The sequence below is a fragment of the Dufourea novaeangliae genome, unplaced genomic scaffold (genome assembly GCF_001272555.1).
Source record: "Dufourea novaeangliae isolate 0120121106 unplaced genomic scaffold, ASM127255v1 scaffold232, whole genome shotgun sequence".
NCBI lineage: Eukaryota > Metazoa > Arthropoda > Insecta > Hymenoptera > Halictidae > Dufourea > Dufourea novaeangliae.
Genome location: NW_015374105.1, coordinates 20,808 through 39,440, shown reverse-complemented (window position 1 = coordinate 39,440; position 18,633 = coordinate 20,808). Strand labels below are relative to the sequence as shown.

Genomic DNA, 18,633 nt, shown 5'->3' with positions numbered 1-18,633 from the left:
ATTTCGGACATTCTCAAACCGATGCACGTGATGTCTGTTTTCTATTTCGAAGCGGTAGGTACCCTGGCAATAAATTAACGAGCTACGCGCCTTGGTGAGACTGTGCGACGGTACTTTCCTTGCACTTCTGCAAAGCACATGTTATCCTAGAACCGTTGGTTTCTTTTTACCTAAATCTTGTCGTGGTGGGAGTGAACTCACAATGTAACGATGGGAAACTACTTGGGGGTAGAGGAAGCCCTTTCGGAAAAATTCTGTCAGTCGGTTAGCAATCGGGCGATAGAGATGTTCAGTTCACGGGAATATTACGCAATGTTATGGTGGTACGCACAGAATAACGGATATGTGACTGCTGCTGTGCAAGTGTCTGGCTATGTAAAACATGTGATAAATTGAAAACAATCGGCTCGTTTTGGGGCCACCAATTTTCCTAACGTAGGAACAACACGTTCGATTAAAAATATATTAAGTGATCGTGTCGGCTGATCAGTGTTAGTGGTCATGGAGTAAAGTGAACAAGTATTCGGTGGAATAACCCGGACGCACTTGACGTTACAACCCTTAACTTCGGCTGGTGAGGTATACCTGCGATCACCTGCGGACTGGGCGATACCCTGCTATAAACCGTTTCGGTCGTCGATGACCAGGATCGGTACAGTGAGCTACTGACACAGGTCTGCAAGCTGCAGGTGAATTTCCGGAAGAGTGAGTTCTATTCAATTTATTGTTGATTATTATTTTTTAATTTAACGCAAGCTACATATGACTTTTTCCCAGCAATAATTCTGTAAGTTACCGTACCTACATTTTTCTTCGGACTTTTTAAAGATTCTGTTTAAAAAATAACTGTGTATTCGTCGTTTTACGTTACACATGATTTCCTTACATTTATGTTTCATTCATTCATCACTTTAAATGAGAAATGAAAGATGATAAAAAGTTCCATTTTTTATGTTTTTTGTATTTGCTATTATACGCGATTTCCTGGGATGCATGCCAACTTGCTTGTTCGGAGTTTCATAGTACAAGCATAGCGCGTAGCCATCGCTAGCGCGGGAACTCGGCTGGCAAACTCGCGCTCTGATTGGTCTGGGTTTTTTTAATATCTCGTTAACAAATCCACAGATAATATTTTCGCTAAGGGAAAACTGGTTTCAAATCATCCCAGCAACCCCTCATTTCTCGGAAGAGAGACATTCGCACGACTGAACGGCTGAGTGGTGAGGAAAGCGCGTAGGATTGGAGGGGAAAAGACAGCGGTCAGATGCATTCGGCTCGATTCGGCTCGTTATTAATGGCTGGTGGGCTGTGTGCTGTACTATTATTTAATGTTTTATACTATTTATTCATTTTGTTAAATACATATATCTATGCAAACTACATGACATACGGAAATTTTAACGTATAATAAGTATATTCTTTTCATCTCTCATAGCATACATGTATGTAACGTGATTGTATACCCGAATAGCACCGAAAAGGAACGAAGTTACCCGATTTATAACTAACTACCCCCTTACCGCGAATCTTACTCCCGCGCTCAGTTGATGTTGCGTCTATATATGTCTATGCCCCGACTAGTGCAGGAAACGAATGTCTACTGTAATGACAGAGTGGAGTGAACAAAAATTCTGCTGGCCGCTGTGTTATCTAGGAACAGAACTGCTATCGAGATTTATCATATCACGAGTTGCTGATCTTGTTTCATCTTGTTTATATATTATGACTCGTTTTCAATGCATATTATTACTATTAGATTAGTTATTATGTTATAAACATTTTTTTAAATGTCACATACGCAAATTTTAAGAGAGTTTTACTATTAGTTTTATTTGTTTTAATATCAATTGAAAAAATTAATAAAAACATATTTCAATACGTGCCTAGGGAAATTTTAAATGACCAAATTATTAATATTGTTTTCATTGTTGTGTTTTTAGAAGGATTACGCGAAGATGGGTGATTAGTAGTATTCATACATTAATATTTTCTGAATGGAAATACGCGTACAATATGATTACAAGAAATTGCATATGAAAAATGGAATGATTTGGATTCTCGTTTCGCCAATGAGTATTCCCATTTATGTATCATTGTCGCGTCCGTGACTCAGATTAGTAGCCAGTCTAGTGAAGATGGCCGAAAACAATGGCACTAGTTATTGAGCTAACTTTGTGTTCTCCTGGTACTTGTCAACAAAGAAGTTTTCATTAATTAAAACGTAACTGAAGCACGCATCATAGTCACACGTGAGTACAGCTTCTTTTCTTTTTACCGGCACTTATCACAATTTTTAACCTTCTCATTTATTATCCTTGGCATTTAACGCTCTACGTACAGCGATCGTACTTTTTATCTTTTGCTACTGTCATTTCAGCTCGTATTACAGAGAACATTCCGGATTTATTTTAAATGCGTTGAAAAAATGTTTCTCCACGATCTTCGTTTTATATAAGAAGACTTTTACGAATTATAATCTATTCAAAACATTTTCGTGTTTCCACGATGCATTAGCTTCGAATCTATTTTCAAGAATATTACTTACTGTTTGATTTACATCGTAAGCTCCTTATTTGTTTAAACTAATCGTATCGACCGAGCGGCAGTTTTTCTGTTTAACGTACTAAGTGTATATCGAATAATTTCAATGATTATGTTACGGTAATGTGTGTCGTACAAAATTTTAATACCAATTATCATGTACTTTTTTATTGTTACACGGCGGCACACGACATTTAAATTATCGTTTTCCACTAACAATACCACTTTTCAAATACCATTTTTTTATAGAGGTTTTCAAGTTTTTTTACTTCTTAATGCAACTAACAAGCAATCGGAATATTGTTATACAAGAAATAATAACAGAAAAAAGATTGTTTAATGAACTGTTAATTATTGTGTAGGTTACTCAATAATAAATTATTATTGTGGAATGAAGGTCTATTGATACAATAAGCGAGGGAAATTATTTGTGTAACAATATAAGAAATAGATTTTTGCATAAAATAGTTATTTATAATACACCAGTATTTCTTTTAATCAAAGTAGTATTTACAATATAGTACAGTAACATTTTTTTCTGTTTGTTATTATTATCGAAAAGGAAATATAATGGTTTAAGATTGTTTTCTTAATCGCTGTATTTTTAAATGGAAGGACGAATAAGAATAATTATATCAATACTTTAAAGACACAAGTGCTACCACATGGATTATAGAATGTGGTAAATAATTGAATTTTCCAGTATGATATCACCCTTAAATGTGCTTCCAACATGTGATTATAAGTAGCACTTATAAATGAACATATAATTGGGTAATACACAAGAAAATTTCTATATTGGAATATCCATCCCAAATTGAAAATTTAAGTCTAAGACTTTTGGAATTATTGAAAACAAAACTACAAAACTGAGAAATTTAAATACCCAAGCAAATTATTTGAAATAGTAACTTGAAAACAACAGGGTATTCCTCTTAAAGAAAACTACAATCTGTTGGAATCTGTGATGAAAAGGATGCAGGCAGTTAAGTTCAAAATTCAATTAGTATAAATATACAGATATTATACTTGAGTTCACAAGTTTTAGCAGGTTGAGAAAATTAAAAAGTAACCTTTACTTCCATTTGTTTACTTCATATATAACTAATAAATGAATATAAGTAATGATTAATTAACTATTAGAAAAGTAGACAAAATATTGCCTAACTAATCTAGAAAAAGATGAGTTTCTGTAAAATACTGAATACATACTTATGATCAGAAAATGCAAAAATAATATTAATAAATTCTTAAGTTAATGAATAAGTTAAAACTTTTTGTTTTAGTCTTATGTAAAAATGGTAAAAGCGTTACTTTATGTTTCCAGGTGTATATTATGGCAACTGCTATTCAAAAGAATGGCATGAAACCTTTAACGAATAAGATAAATCATGTAGAAGGTGTAAATAACTTAGATAATACAGGTATATGTAAAGAAGAGAAAGATGAAAGGTTGTTTGATGGACAAATCCAACCTTACGTCGATCCTCCTGAACAAGAACCCCGTGAACTGGATATTGTTATTAATAATGTAGTCTGCAGCTTCAGTGTCAGGTGTCATTTAAATTTACGAGAAATTGCACTTAATGGTTCCAATGTGGAGTACAGAAGAGAGAATGGGGTATGTTCTGAAGCAGTTTTGTTTCCTTATAACAAAGTATTTATATAATATGTTTAGCAAAGTATTGTTCTGAAATAAATGTATGTATATTCTAGTAATGTAAGTCTGGTGTATTTTTTATTTAAAACTTTCAGTTTTTTTTTGTGTAGAAAATTACAAAAATTTAAATTCATGCACTGGATTGAATTAAAATATGGGAGCACTGATTTTTTTGTAGCGTATAATCTATTTTGCTTAATATATTTTGAGTAATACTGTTGCTTTGTAATTACATATTTCGAATATTGATAGCCGAAGATAAAACTGTTATTTATAAATTTTGATAAAGTCATCTATTTTTCTAATAAACAGTGGTTGTTAATATTAATTAGTAGTTATAAATAATATTCTCTGTATCTGTGTGTACTGTTGTAGATGATAACAATGAAATTAAGGAGACCTTACACTACTGCTTCTATATGGTCTTCTGGTAAAGTAACGTGTACTGGTGCAACAAGCGAAGTTCAAGCAAAGATAGCAGCAAGACGATTTGCTCGTTCACTTCAGAAGCTTGGATTCAAAGTGCGATTTAATAATTATAGGGTGGTCAATGTGTTAGGTACATGTTGTATGCCATTTGCAATCAAGATAACATCATTCTCTTTATATCACAAGGAAAATGCAGAGTGAGTATACGTAATTTCTTAAGTATTAGAAAAGATATTTTTATTGTTCATGTTTGTTTATAATATTGCATTCCAATTCATAACTATTTATTAACCATGTTCTTCATGTACAGTTATGAACCAGAATTGCATCCTGGTGTTACATATAAGTTAAAAGAACCAAAAGCCACTTTGAAGATATTTTCTACGGGCAGTGTTACTGTGACTGGTTTGTATTACTATTCAGTTGAAACTTGCATTAACTATATTCTAAAAGTAAAAAGTACAAGCTTCTATCATTTTGAGTATACTTAACTCTGTTTTTACACAATAGATATGTTCCTGAGAAATTTGTGTAAAAGCACTTGCAAAAAAGATACTGTACACATGAAACAATTAAAAATGTTCCCTAAACCATAAAACCAGTAAAAATAATATGATAAATCAATTAAGAATGTTTTTTTAATCGAGACCACCAATTTCGTAGAACAATAGGCAGGTTTTAAAAAGGCACAAGCATCGGATTGTGTTAGATCAAAATTATGTAAAAACAGAATTAAGTCTGATTAGTTAATTTTCTGTTCGTCTCCAAACTTGATCATGTCGTTTTACCAAATAAAACTGACATTACAGCTCCTAATGTTGCTGCTGTTCAAGCAGCAATTGAATACATTTATCCACTAGTCTATGAGTTCCGTAAAGAAAGAACTCCAGAAGATGAACTTGCCTTGACAACAAAGAAGCGTAGAACGGGACTAAGTAAAAGAAATCACAATGAGTTCCTACATGATTCAGATTATGTATATGAAACCATGTTTTCGGATGAGGAGGAGGCTGAAGAGGCTGAGAGTGATGCCAGCTGGGACTGATCTGTTTCTTTTGCTGCTCTTCTGTTAATTGTGGAACTGTTATATCTTGTTCTTTGAAAAATAGATACGCACTTCTCCGTGTACAAAAGTGTTATCGTAAAGAGTGAAGTGAAGCATTCATTTTCTCTTAGTGAAGGGACAATGTGTGAGTGTCAGAAACAAATATGCACGTATGCGTGTATTAATTACGATTACATTAATATCAAATGGAACTGAATTCCACTGTTGGAACAATATCATCATAATACACTTTCATTAATAGTATGTATATGTACATAGATATATTCGTCTATGCATATATGCATCTATGTACATATAAATATTAAATATGTTACACACAATGTTATACACATAATCGTTTTATTTGGCAAACAGTTTTCAAATGTTTGTTTCAATTGTCTTTTTCATTTTCTTTTCTTTTTTTTCTGACAAAACTTAGTACGTTTAAGCGATGAAAAACAGTTCTAAGGTGGACTTGTTTGTAAGTATACTCCTCTATAATTTAGACAAGGAAGTAATACACGCTTCAAAAGTTTCTGATTATGTGTAAGCGACATGATTATGTACGGAAGTATTGTGGCGGCAATCAAAAGCGTGTATATTCGTGCTGTCCTTTGTGCTACTTCTTTCTACTCATAGATGTAATCTACTTTTGCTTAATTAACATACTGTGCCAAAGATGGATGTTCAAAATTTGAGGCAGTGATCAAAGTGGCATCTAAGAAGCTGAAAATTTTGTTCATTATAATTATTAGCTTTTCTACTACAATGAAGATATTTCACAATCATTTTAAGTTTCATATTATGTACAGAAAAATCATTTTTCTTTGAAACAATGCAAGTAATTTAAAATTTAATGTTCTTCTCAATTTAATGATACATGCTCGCTAGTATAATTAAATGTTTTCGTTTAAAAAATTACGGGCTGTTTTTAAGAAACACAATAGAAGATATATATAATTGATATTAAATTTACTAATTAATTATCTAAAAATTACGCAGGCCTGATTACAGTGTCCTAAGTTTTGGCTTCATTATTTATAGTTATATTTTCATACAGAAACAAATTCTAGTTTAGAATAACTTGTCAGTTAAATATCTCGTTTTTGTTGTTGAAAGTGTAGAAACTCCTTGAAATGAGTCGTAAGTTTTTCATAAAACTATATTTCAGTTCTATTTTCGAGGAGTTACAACAGAAGTCTAGAGAATATCGTAAAATACAGTAACATATTATCTATCGTTTCCTATATTAATCATCTACGTATAAGGTCTTATCTATTTATTTGTCACTTGCAGTATCCTCATGACGATAAGTGCATTTGAATCATGTCATCTCCGACTCCATTGTATATCATAGTTTGTGAAACAATATTATAGTAATAATTTTTCTGTTGTTATTGACGTTATTGAAGTATTCACCGATTTAAATCTAATATGTCTTAAATATGAGAAGCTTGACTGATATTACGGTTATTTTTAAGTTCTGTTTGATGGAAAAAATTGCGAATATATGAAACAAAATTTTATACAAACTCATAATGTAAGAAGAATCATTTTTCGACAATTTTTTATTATTTAAGTACAGTAGTATGGATTTACGTAAGACATACTTGTAAATAAAACGAGTTAAGCAGCTACACTGGTACACGGTTGGTTGCATATTTCTTAAAAATTACCAAGCAAAAAAGGGTACGTTATAATTGTTACTAATAATATATGCTATTTATGATCCCTTTTTCGTATCACAAGTATGTGTGTGTGAAGAAATATTGGCAATACTTTTCAATATAATACAGTAAAGATTAATCTGTACCTCGTGCCATACAAGATAATATTCGTACATTCAGCTTAGTTGAATTTTTCATAATTTCTCACGATTTATTGTTTGTATACTAAATGACTTTTTTACAAAGAAGCTGTAGTCACTGCCCTAAATGTATACACTGCAGGAATTAATAAGACTTGAGCTTGAACAAACACTTTTTGACCAACATAAACACAAAAATAAAGATCACACTACTTTGAAGTAATGCGAAAATTATTGCATAATGATATAAAACTTATTCGATTGTATTTATCCAAGTTTTTTCTCTATAGAACTGTTTCAAAATGGTTAGAAACTTTACACAATACATAATACACAATATGCTTCTGTAATTATGTTCCATGCATATTAAAAATTTAGAATGAAATATCATTGATCTTAAGTTTAGCAAAGAAAAATTACTCAAATAAATCTTACAGGAAATTAATAATTTTTAATATTTATAAATTATTTTATTATTTTCTTCGGGCAAATAATAGGTACATCATTTTAGAATAAAAGATTTAAATATTGTCGAAATTGTTCATTGATACGAAAACGTATACATGACTATTTCTTACAGTCTATTGGGAAAACAAGAACTCTTTTAAAGTAATGTTTATGAAATACACTGGTTTGCATAATTCCATTTATGAATTGAATTTCACATTGAAATGGAAAATTTAATTAAGGAAACTGTTAGTAATATAATAATCTTTTGTAAACCAATTTGTTTCCAATAAAAAGAATAATAAATAAAAAATACTATACTGATTCTAAGCAACGATGACGCACACTGTTCTTTTCAAATATCATAAGTAATGTTTTTTCATTGTGTTACTATGTCACAGAAAGTGGACATTGCGATAGTAACTTTCAACTAAATAAATTATTTTACTAAGTATTATCGCTGCGCGATTGTATGCATGAAGTACAGAAACGGTTACTTTTTATATTAAATGAAGGCTAACGTAGTCACTATTAGGAATCACATATAATGTTTAGGTAGTTACCTTATTTGGTCTTTTAAATAAACAGATTATTTCTATACACATACGTTCCTTTACAGGTTTTCCTGTCATTGTAATGCCAGCTTTACTGGTTTTGTTAAGTAAAATTATTAACATGAAAAATAAAAGGAGTTATGGTATTGTTACACTAATTATGTTTTTTTTAAACAAGTGTTTGCAAAGCATGCCTTATTCGAATGCTATATATTAAAAGTCTGGGAAAAGAACTACCTACTGATAAATTTGTATTCAAATTCAACTTGGTGTCAACGTGGAACTGCAATGAACTTAGTATTATGTGTAATTTAGATTAAGTTGGAAAAAAGCAACTGTTTATTATGATTGTATGCATAACTGCCAGTCAGACTATAACTAATGCTACATACTTTGTACATTTCTTCAATAGTTCATTTGAATTCATTGGTTTCAATGATTTTTCAAATTCATGACAATAAAATCGTACCATTATAGTTTCGTGATATGATATCTTTTGTTTATGCAATGAATTTTTCTTAATAACAATTTACAATTTATCCACTGTCCTTATAATTTAATGTTGACCCTTATATCTGTACCTATCTCGATTGAATGTAAGCATCAAGTAATAGAACAAAAGCCTCGTTTCTTTTCATCTTTATATATATTTTTAATGTCTTTTTTTATATGTCTTGCAGTTTGTCTCTAATTAGAGAAATCAAATTCGCTTTGTATCGCGCGTGCTATTCACTTCGGTTGAATTTCTACAATTATCCCAGTAAAAAAAGAAAACAAAATTAATCGAAGCTGTTAACAAAATAACGTATATATTTATTGAATTCATTAAATTTCATGCTTCTAAATAGAATTTCACATTCCAGGCCTTGTACCATTTTCTAGTCTGAAAATATGCGTACACCAAAGACAGTTTTATAAAAGCATGTTACAATTTAAAATAGTATAGGTAACATGAATGCATTGCTCAAGATTGATTGAATTTTACAATGCGATACTAAACAGTGCTTATAAAGTTCTTAAAGGAAGTATTCGATTTTAAACTTGTTCAGAATCGCGATTAGTCTTCAATGTAATTATAAAAATAAATTTATTTCTTAGTGTAATATCTCATTGATAGGCATATTTATGTGTATATAAATAATTAGGTGTATTTCTTACATCTATACAAATTTTTAGGTGGTACAAGTGTTACAATATTAAGCAGAATTTTATAGACTCCGATGATCTACGAAAATGAAACATAATTACATGTTATGATTTACTGAACAAACAAAGAATGTATAATTAATAAACTGACTAACTTCTCGACATTAATTGTGCACCTAAAGACTTCTTCTTTTACCATTAAATTGTTTCTTATGAATATGATAACATAAACAAACTATTACATAACTATAGTACATAACAAAGGAAAAGAGAATGTAGAGAAGTACGTTAAGTATTGCATCATATCGATTAAATAATAATAGTATGTATATTGTTTACGTTTATATTTATAATATCCTTTATGCATCAATTTTATATTTCAACAGAATCTAATAATTCATATGGTACATGGTGTGGTCGAATTGTTGAACTATGCATGTAATAATTTTTTCAGAATACAACAATCATGCCTGTTTTTATGAAAGACAGTTGTTTAGCAAAACTATGACTAACTTTTAGTTTTCATTCAATTTTTTTTTGTACAAAACACATTGTTTTCACTTTATTTATGACTAATTAGTTTGCTGTCTTTAATACAACAATAATGATATTATATACGCTACATTATGGTAGAATATGGTAGTTGTAAGATGTGCTTAGTATATAGAAAATATTGCATTAATAGTGTGGCCTCTTCTAGGAGCAATGTGTATTTAGGTACTTTCAATGGGATATTGTAAATTTTCAAGTCAACAGATGTTCACACTCGCTATCTTGAAACAGTCTTACAGTATGGTATATTATACAATCATTATTTTTAAGAAATATAAAGGAAACAGGAAAAGCAATTGGTCATTTTTCAATCTACTGCAACGTGTCCAATGAATTAAACTACTTAATGCATGAAGTCATTAAAATGAACTGAAAAATGTGTAAAAAAAAAACCAAATATATAGTTTATACGGTATAAGCCCAAGGTATTCATAATAATTTATATGTAACTTTTTGTTAGGTCTTAAATATGTATTGAAGACTGTTAAATGAATTGTAAATGGAAATTTGTATGTAAATCGGAGAAAAATAAAATGTAACGATTTTAATCCGAATGAACATACATTATCCATGGCTTTAAATGATCATAAATGTATTGAATTAAAATATATTTTATTATTTAACTCTTTGAAGCACGGTGGCTATGAAAAATGTCCCAACTTTTTTTTATACCCAATTCACATGGTGGGATATAATTCATACCTTCTTTAAATCGTGAAATTACTCAAAATAAAACATAACTGAAACAAAATAATATTTTGACACGTTTTATACAAAAATATGTCTGTGCGCTTAGGCATTTTTTTACTGTAAATCTATTGTAATTAATATATATAATATAATATTATTTTGTGAATATATATATATATATATTCATACACTACAAATTATTTATTGTATTTCAATAAAATTGACAAATTATTGCATTTCAGCAACAAATATTCCTTACGTCTATGTATAACAATAGAAAAATATGCATAAACTTATATATCTGTTACTACAGTTTACAGTTGTTACGCTTCAAACATATCAAGAAATTCATTTACTATTGGATAGTAATGTAAAGATATGCACCTAGCTTCCTGCAAAGAAGAGTAATTTTTTAAGTTATCGATAAAAATCTCGAAATATACAAATTTTCCCTTATATTATTCATTAAACATTAATACATGTAGAAACGAATCAATTCACCTCTTTTGTGGTTATATCGAGTCCTGCGTTGTTTAAGACGCATTTATAAGGTAGAATGGCATAATGATTATTAATATTTAACAGGTGATTTAAATCACAATATTCTAAATCGTTCAGTACTTTGTTTGGGATGCTGCTAAACAAATATTTGTTCTGTCGTTTCGTAAATGGCTAAAAATGATTGAACTTAAGACATAAATGTGAAATGTAATAAGAAAAATCTTCATAAATTTTGAAATGTATATGAAATCATTTCATTGCTTAACTTACTATTGTACTGACATACCTTATCGTACCATAACGCATCAATGATATCTTGACAGTAAAAAGATATATCAATATTCTTTTTCTGTAAGCTTTGCTTATGTACTAGTTTGCGTTGTCTGAAATCTAGACTCATTTCACGATATCTGCATCAGAGTTTTAAGTTAATGAACAAAATTTGTAAAATAAAACGAGATATTCATAAAATCCATACTTTAATAATAAGTTACAGGTCCTTGATAAAATTGCACAGCTTGTTGTAAGGAAACCTCCATATATTACTGCTGGTGGTGCCAATGTGAATGATAATATAGTACTTCGATCTTCCAAACTACAAATCTGAGTGTTTGGTATTAAAACAGGAAGTATAAGAAACATATTTTGCTTTACTTTGTATAGTACTAATACATGAAGCCATTGTTATTTATATTAATGCTCGATTTTATTACATACCTCCTCATAAAATGAGAGTGCTTCTGAAAGCAATAAAGTGTCGTAAACGTGAATGTTTAAACCGCATATGATAAGATCTTTCGAGAATTCTGTGAGACCATGAACTACAATAAACAATGATGTAGTTATTAATTATTAATATGATTCCTTTCTTCGATAAGAGTAATTTATTTTATACAGAACACTATTTTAATTAACAACAGATGAAATAAACAGGCAATAATTATACAGGGCATTACGTCGACCTTTTACACCTAAAATGTTGCCATTCTTTTTAGAAGTAGGATGAAAAGAGTTGGGTAGTATTATTTTGTTTAGAGGGGTGCATATTATGGTTGATAAAACAATTCAACCAATCATAAGGTATAAGTCACTAAATTTATCAAACCGTACTGCACAGTACTGTGTATAAAAAGAATTAGATTCTTACTAACAAGGGAACATCCCGAATTGACAATCGCCGATTTTCATAAAAATATTTGACACATATTTTTTTTAGCTACTCTTATCCACGTCAAAGGGGTGAAAACAGCCCGCGAAGTTAGGGGTGTGAACTGTGCTCGGTCGAATATCTCTGAAACTATTAGAGATATAAAAAGTTTTTTGATAAGGAATCCAGCTATATGATTGGATTCCAGAGTAATTCATTTGTTTAAACAATACATTTAAAAAATAGCACTTTTTGTTAATTTTCCTGGTTATATGTTAATCTATTTTCTTGTACATTTGTACATGAAAACTATATACTCAAATATGAAATACGGATAAACTAGAATTTTCATTTCCGTATTATTAAAAAAGTTACTATGTTTGATGTTTTCTTAATGCATATAATTAAACAGATGGTGCACTTTTTGATCCTGTAATGGTTAAAAATGAAACTATACGTATAATAGTTATCTGCATCGCGCACTGCCGTAAGTCGGCGTAAGAGGTAGGTAAGGCGTAACAACCAAGCGATGCTCAACCATTCACGATTGTAAAACCTTTATTAAATAGAACGTTTAATCAGAATTGCTTTGAATAGTTAAAAATGTTGGTTAAAATTCTGGTTCTACATCAGTTTATTCTTCTAAAAACAGCGGTGATAGTTAAAATGCCAAAGGTAAATACCATTCTGTAATCTACTATGTTACATACCAAATTCGTGATCAATATCCTCAATGTTCTAATAATTTCACATTTTGTAATTAGTGAAGATTCATAGTAGATGTTTTGCACATGCACTAACACATTTTCTTGTAAATCTGTAAGCATTATAATATTATAGCACAGGTAAACATAAGACGAGTGGTGTTTGTTTTGTTAAGAACATACCGCTAACAGATGTTGGTGTCACCCACTGTAGTAAGGCCAGCAACTTTGACTGATATTCTCCTGTATTAAAATAAAGGTACTCATTCAGGAAATGATTTACAACGGGTATACCTTGTTGCATGTAACGTGAAAATTCCGCGGTCATATCAAGCAATTTATTAATTTCTTCATCGGAAAATTTCTCGTCCTCTAAAATAAATGCTAAAACAACAATAACATTAAACTAAATTTTATTTCATAAAGCACAAAGAAATTTTGGAGAATAATGCATACCTCTTATTAAAGTATTATAGAGATTATAACAGAATCTACTCTGATAATGAAAATCAGCAAATGTAAGAAGATGATATCCAGCGGTATTAGCTAAGAGCGATATTGCATTACATGGCAATTCTACACTGAAATGCGATTTTCCTAGTTCCTCTATACTAAAACATTTCATAACATAGAAAGCATTATACAGTGAATATTAGGCACTAAAATAAATTTGTTTTCACTCAATGCCAAATTCAAAAGAATAGAAAGGTTACTCTATCAAATGTCTAGTGTTTTTACCTTTCAACTCTAGACTCTGTATATTATGTATGTGTGGAAAATGTAAATGTATAAAATACAATAAGACAACAAAAATTTAATCAAGATTAGTTACGTTTATGTCATTCTGAACGCAACAAATTCATTAATAAATGAAATAAATCTTATCCTGATTTTGGATTTTATAAAGTAGCCTGTGAAAATTTCAATTTATATTCTAAATATCTGCAGTCTTCTTGATTCTACCTTGTGAGTACACTTCTTTCATACTCATATTCAAGATTTTATTGTTAATGAAATTTAAAAGCTTAAAGAGCTTTAAAAATCGCGAAAAAATTAAACACTTTTATGTGGTTGTGTACGATTGAGGCCATTGATGGAAAAAAGGGCACATATGCCAAAACGCTATTTCGAGAAAATTGACTTTAAAGTTTTCATTATAATAAAATTTTTTTAGTGACGTAATAACATGACCTTTCAACGTTCTGAAAACAGACGTCATGATTTGAAGATATTTGTCCTTTTTACGAGTTTAAAAAAATTAGTTTATATGCCTTTTTTCTGTAAATGGCGTAAAACTATAAAAAATGTTTTCTTTTGTTTATATACCTAATTAAATATAATTACTTATGTATTAAGTTTACAATTTTTTAATATATTTTTGATATGAAAACTACGAAATTAAATAGAAAAATAAACAAAAAATTTAATTTTTTTACGAAGGTCTTATTCTATAAACTTGCAACTCCAATGAGTTATACATATAGAGGTAAATAGATATATTCATCAATTTACACAAAAGCCTCTTTCAAGAACAAAAACAAATACTGTACGACAGCACCACCGCTGAGCGAGTGACTGTTGGGCGAACTACTGTACAACGTTGTGCGAATCTTTAAAATCATGTCCTTTGCATGTTATGTCTGCATCGATTTAGGCGATCTACGAAAAGAGGGCGTATAAGCCAATGTGCACTTTTTCCATCAATGGCCTCAATTATGTTTGATGAATGTTATGATTGTTTTTATTATGAAATTGTATGAACAGTTTTCAGTTCTTCATAATTTGTAACACACACATTAATTACTTACCTGGAAATATCAAAGATAGATGTTGAATCCTTTTCTTTGTGTTTACTAGAGCCAATTTGAAAATATCTTACGGATGGTAACAGTGGTGTCATGGATTTTTTTGTTCTTCCATGCTGTCGACATATGTTACGAAAATACATATGTACTGTTAGAATATATTTATATGAATGTTGTATTTATCAAACACGTACCTCTAATGTATTCCAATTAAATGATTTAGAATGTAAGTCTTTGATTTCCTGATTTTCGAAGCGAACTCTAGCATTTTGAAACATTTTTTGCAATTCCTCTGGGATTGGTTTCCATACACTTTCTATATTTACAGACTCAATTTTTTCAGGTACTAGTTCAGGTTTATACGATTTGAATAATCTAAAATATATTTTATGTAGGTATATTGGTAAGGTGTTTAAAATTAAACCATTTAAATCATGATTACTTACGATAGTAATACAGTGATATGTTTTTGGGGTTTAGAATATTTCTGTTGTAAAGTAATTAAGCGGGACACATCCCTACGCGTTACATCTTCAGGTTTAGCTAATATATAAATGAGACGTGCTATATGCTTCTCCTGAAATAAAATTACATAATTCACAATTCATTTTACAAGCTTCAGAAATATAGAAAATAGTAATACCAAACTTGTTTTCTTCAGCATTACAAAAAAGAAAACGGTATAGAATATGTTTAGAGTTTTTCTTTCTAGTAGTTGATGATCCCATAAACCTAAAATTATGTACACGATTTTAATCTTCACTTTTTTATATGGTAAATATCTTTATATAATAAACATAGCATTACCAACTATCCATTGCAAAATACTAGTAGATACAATAAATGGTATCGTATTCACGGATGATAAACACCAGGCGGTAATTAATTTAAATGTCCGTTCAGGTATTTTATATCTTGGAACTAAACATTTTACTAAAGTTACCAATTTCTGGGCACCTGTTAAATGTTTTTTTTAATTTCTTCATTTAATAAGATGATATTGCTTAATTTTATACAAAGTATTCCACTAACTTTATCCACCTGTATTATTAAGTACCAGAATAAGTTCATGTGCAGTTTCCTCTGAATGATAAATACAAAGCAAATTTTGACTATTACTTAGTTAACAAAAAAGTAAAATATAAGTACAATATCTATTTTTGACTTTTTCCTTAGTGAAATAGTGAAGAATAAGAACAAATATTATTCGAACAGTCTAAGTGTCCAGTTTTCATAAAAATAGACACTTAATTTAACAGAAAATAATAAATTACTCATTTGTACACCTGTAATAAAAAATACTAGTTTAACTACAAAATTTATACAATCTAATTTTTATATAACAGTTTCCCTTTTTATTTTTTTCAATGCTATATTATCACTGCACTGCTAAATATTATTAGTGAAGATATAGAAATTTGTACCTCTTCACTTTATGAATTAATGAATGAGGTAGAAGTACCTTAGGTGGACACAGTTAGTACCATGATGTATACTTAAAATATACGAACCTAAGTTACTATTTATAATAATATCTGCTAATAAATCAATATCATCATCTTCCAAACCGTTTGATGCTACATATCTCTGCAATACAGTGAACAATTCTTCGAGCTTAGAAAAGGCTTTTCCTTCGTCTGTAAAAGAAATACTATTAAATTTAATGAAACAAAAAATATTGATCAGTAGAGATATATTAAAAGTATATAATATACCAGAAAATTGATCTCAACCTTAAAATTCAACGACATATTAATCAAGAATTCGTTACTTGTTTACATACCTTTTAGTTCTTGTAAATATTTTACACAAATATTACTTTCTTCATTCTTCATTTTGTTCGTATAGTTGTAACAGCTTCAGCAACGAAAACTTTTTCACGGGCGAAAACAGGTCAGAGTGGAAAAAGTTTAAGCCCTACTATATAGAATAACCAAAAACGCAAGATTTAAAGGTGTATATAACGATAAAAAGTCCTTTAGTATTTTCTTTAATTTGTTGCTGTATCAAAGCTTTAAATTGTTTCCAAGTTACTAAGTTAACGTATTCTTTCAGTATCATTTTTGATATGTAACTTCATAAATAATAGTTCATTACCCACAAAAAGTTCACGGTTGTTGAGAACTACTCTAACCTATATTAAATGATACTAAACTTCATTTTCCCGCCACATTGTTCTTATAATCCATAGATATGTACAATAGATTGCGCGTCTTATGGGAGGACTGAAGTCGACACAGAAAGAGAGGGCAATAACTGGATTAGCTGCCTCTCTTTCTAATGGGCTGTTTTGTGGGGGATTCTCCTACAGCTGCAGCCAGCAGCACGGTCGTATACCACTGGCTACGCACTGCGAGTGGTAGTGTGTGAATCTCGCCCTCATCTTGTAGCGGCGTCTAGCGTAAGCTTCACAAGCGTGAAATTCAAATTAAAGTAATTAGAAAAGGAGATAGAAGTGAAGTTGACATTATTTAAGAGCAACTGAAATCAGCTTTGCATTCTTTTAAAATGCATATTTCAATTAATTAATATTTGCTTAGGGATGAATATTTTAACAGTCGAATTTCGCTTTTACTCCTTCTCTAAAATATATTAAATCATGGCAAATATGTTAAACACTTGAAAATTATAAAATGAATAGCTGAAAGAAATGTATTAACAAATCAGGAATTATTTCATAATTTAATAATTATTTTATTGGCTCCTGGTATCTAAGGACATATTGTAATTAACAAGATGTAACAAAAACGATCGTTTTGTAAAGGAGACCATTCTAGTATTGACCCTCGATAAATACAGACGTGTTCTTCAAATTAAAGTTGTCTACTTTAAAAGAAGTCTAAAATTTCCTAATGAACAGAGTTCCTCAGGGCTCCACGGGCGAGGATTTACGCCTGATTTATCTCTTTTTAAAAGAAATCCCTGGAAAAGACCGCAACAGTAGGCAGCGTTACCGCGGGAACTCAGCTGGCAAACTCGCGCTTTGATTGGTCGGGGTCTTTCGTTAATATCTCCGTAACGAAGCCTCAGATTAGATTGTTGCTAAGGAAAAACTTGTTCCAATTCACCCCCCGAGTGCCCCATTTCCGGGTCGGACAACATTTTTGTTACACCCTGTATAGACGGAGCATAAGCTACCACTGTGGGCGAGGGGATCGTAAGATTAGAGGGGAAAAGACAGCGGTCGTTAGATATACGTCGGTTAGCTGCGTATGCATTCGGCTCGATTCGGCTCGTTATTAATGTCTGGTGGGCTGTGTGCCGTACTATTATTTAATGTTTTATACTATTTCTTAATTTTGTTAAATACATATATCTATGCAAACTACATGACGTACGGAATTTTTAACGTATAATAAGTATCTTCTTTTCATCTCTCATAGCATACATGTATGTAACGTGATTGTATACCCGAATAGCACAGAAAAGGAACGAAGGTACCCGATTTATAACTAACCACCCCCTTTCCGCGAATCTTACTCCACAGTTCAGTTCATGCTCGCTCTATATATACTATGTACCATCACCGACTAGGTATAGAATAGACCTATCATCCAATGCTTTTTTCTGTCCCACGTACATTTTTTTTTTTTTTTTTTTTTTTT

The 18,633-nt window shown here is 30.4% G+C and overlaps 2 protein-coding genes across 3 annotated transcripts; one reads left to right on the top strand and one right to left on the bottom strand.

The window, feature by feature from the left end:
- Positions 1-2,226: 2,226 nt before the first annotated feature.
- LOC107190830 (TATA box-binding protein-like protein 1) lies at positions 2,227-5,807 on the top strand. 2 transcript variants are annotated; one of them, XM_015579715.1, is made up of 5 exons: positions 2,227-2,249; positions 3,869-4,162; positions 4,577-4,827; positions 4,941-5,035; positions 5,440-5,807. In XM_015579715.1, the coding sequence occupies exons 2-5, from the start codon at positions 3,878-3,880 to the stop codon at positions 5,673-5,675; spliced, it is 867 nt and encodes a 288-aa protein (XP_015435201.1). In that variant the 5' UTR covers positions 2,227-2,249; positions 3,869-3,877; the 3' UTR covers positions 5,676-5,807. The 2 variants fall into 2 exon arrangements, with proteins under 2 accessions (XP_015435201.1, XP_015435200.1); XM_015579714.1 differs by lacking the exon at positions 2,227-2,249 and adding an exon at positions 3,495-3,526.
- Positions 5,808-11,194: 5,387 nt separating this feature from the next.
- LOC107190812 (centromere protein I-like) lies at positions 11,195-17,066 on the bottom strand. The gene is made up of 15 exons (XM_015579696.1): positions 16,812-17,066; positions 16,540-16,665; positions 15,836-15,985; positions 15,672-15,760; positions 15,475-15,605; positions 15,223-15,403; positions 15,032-15,144; positions 13,680-13,834; positions 13,407-13,607; positions 13,226-13,336; positions 12,090-12,193; positions 11,851-11,975; positions 11,659-11,782; positions 11,373-11,543; positions 11,195-11,263 (listed from the first exon to the last, which is right to left on the bottom strand). The coding sequence occupies exons 1-15, from the start codon at positions 16,861-16,863 to the stop codon at positions 11,195-11,197; spliced, it is 1,902 nt and encodes a 633-aa protein (XP_015435182.1). The 5' UTR covers positions 16,864-17,066.
- Positions 17,067-18,633: the final 1,567 nt, after the last annotated feature.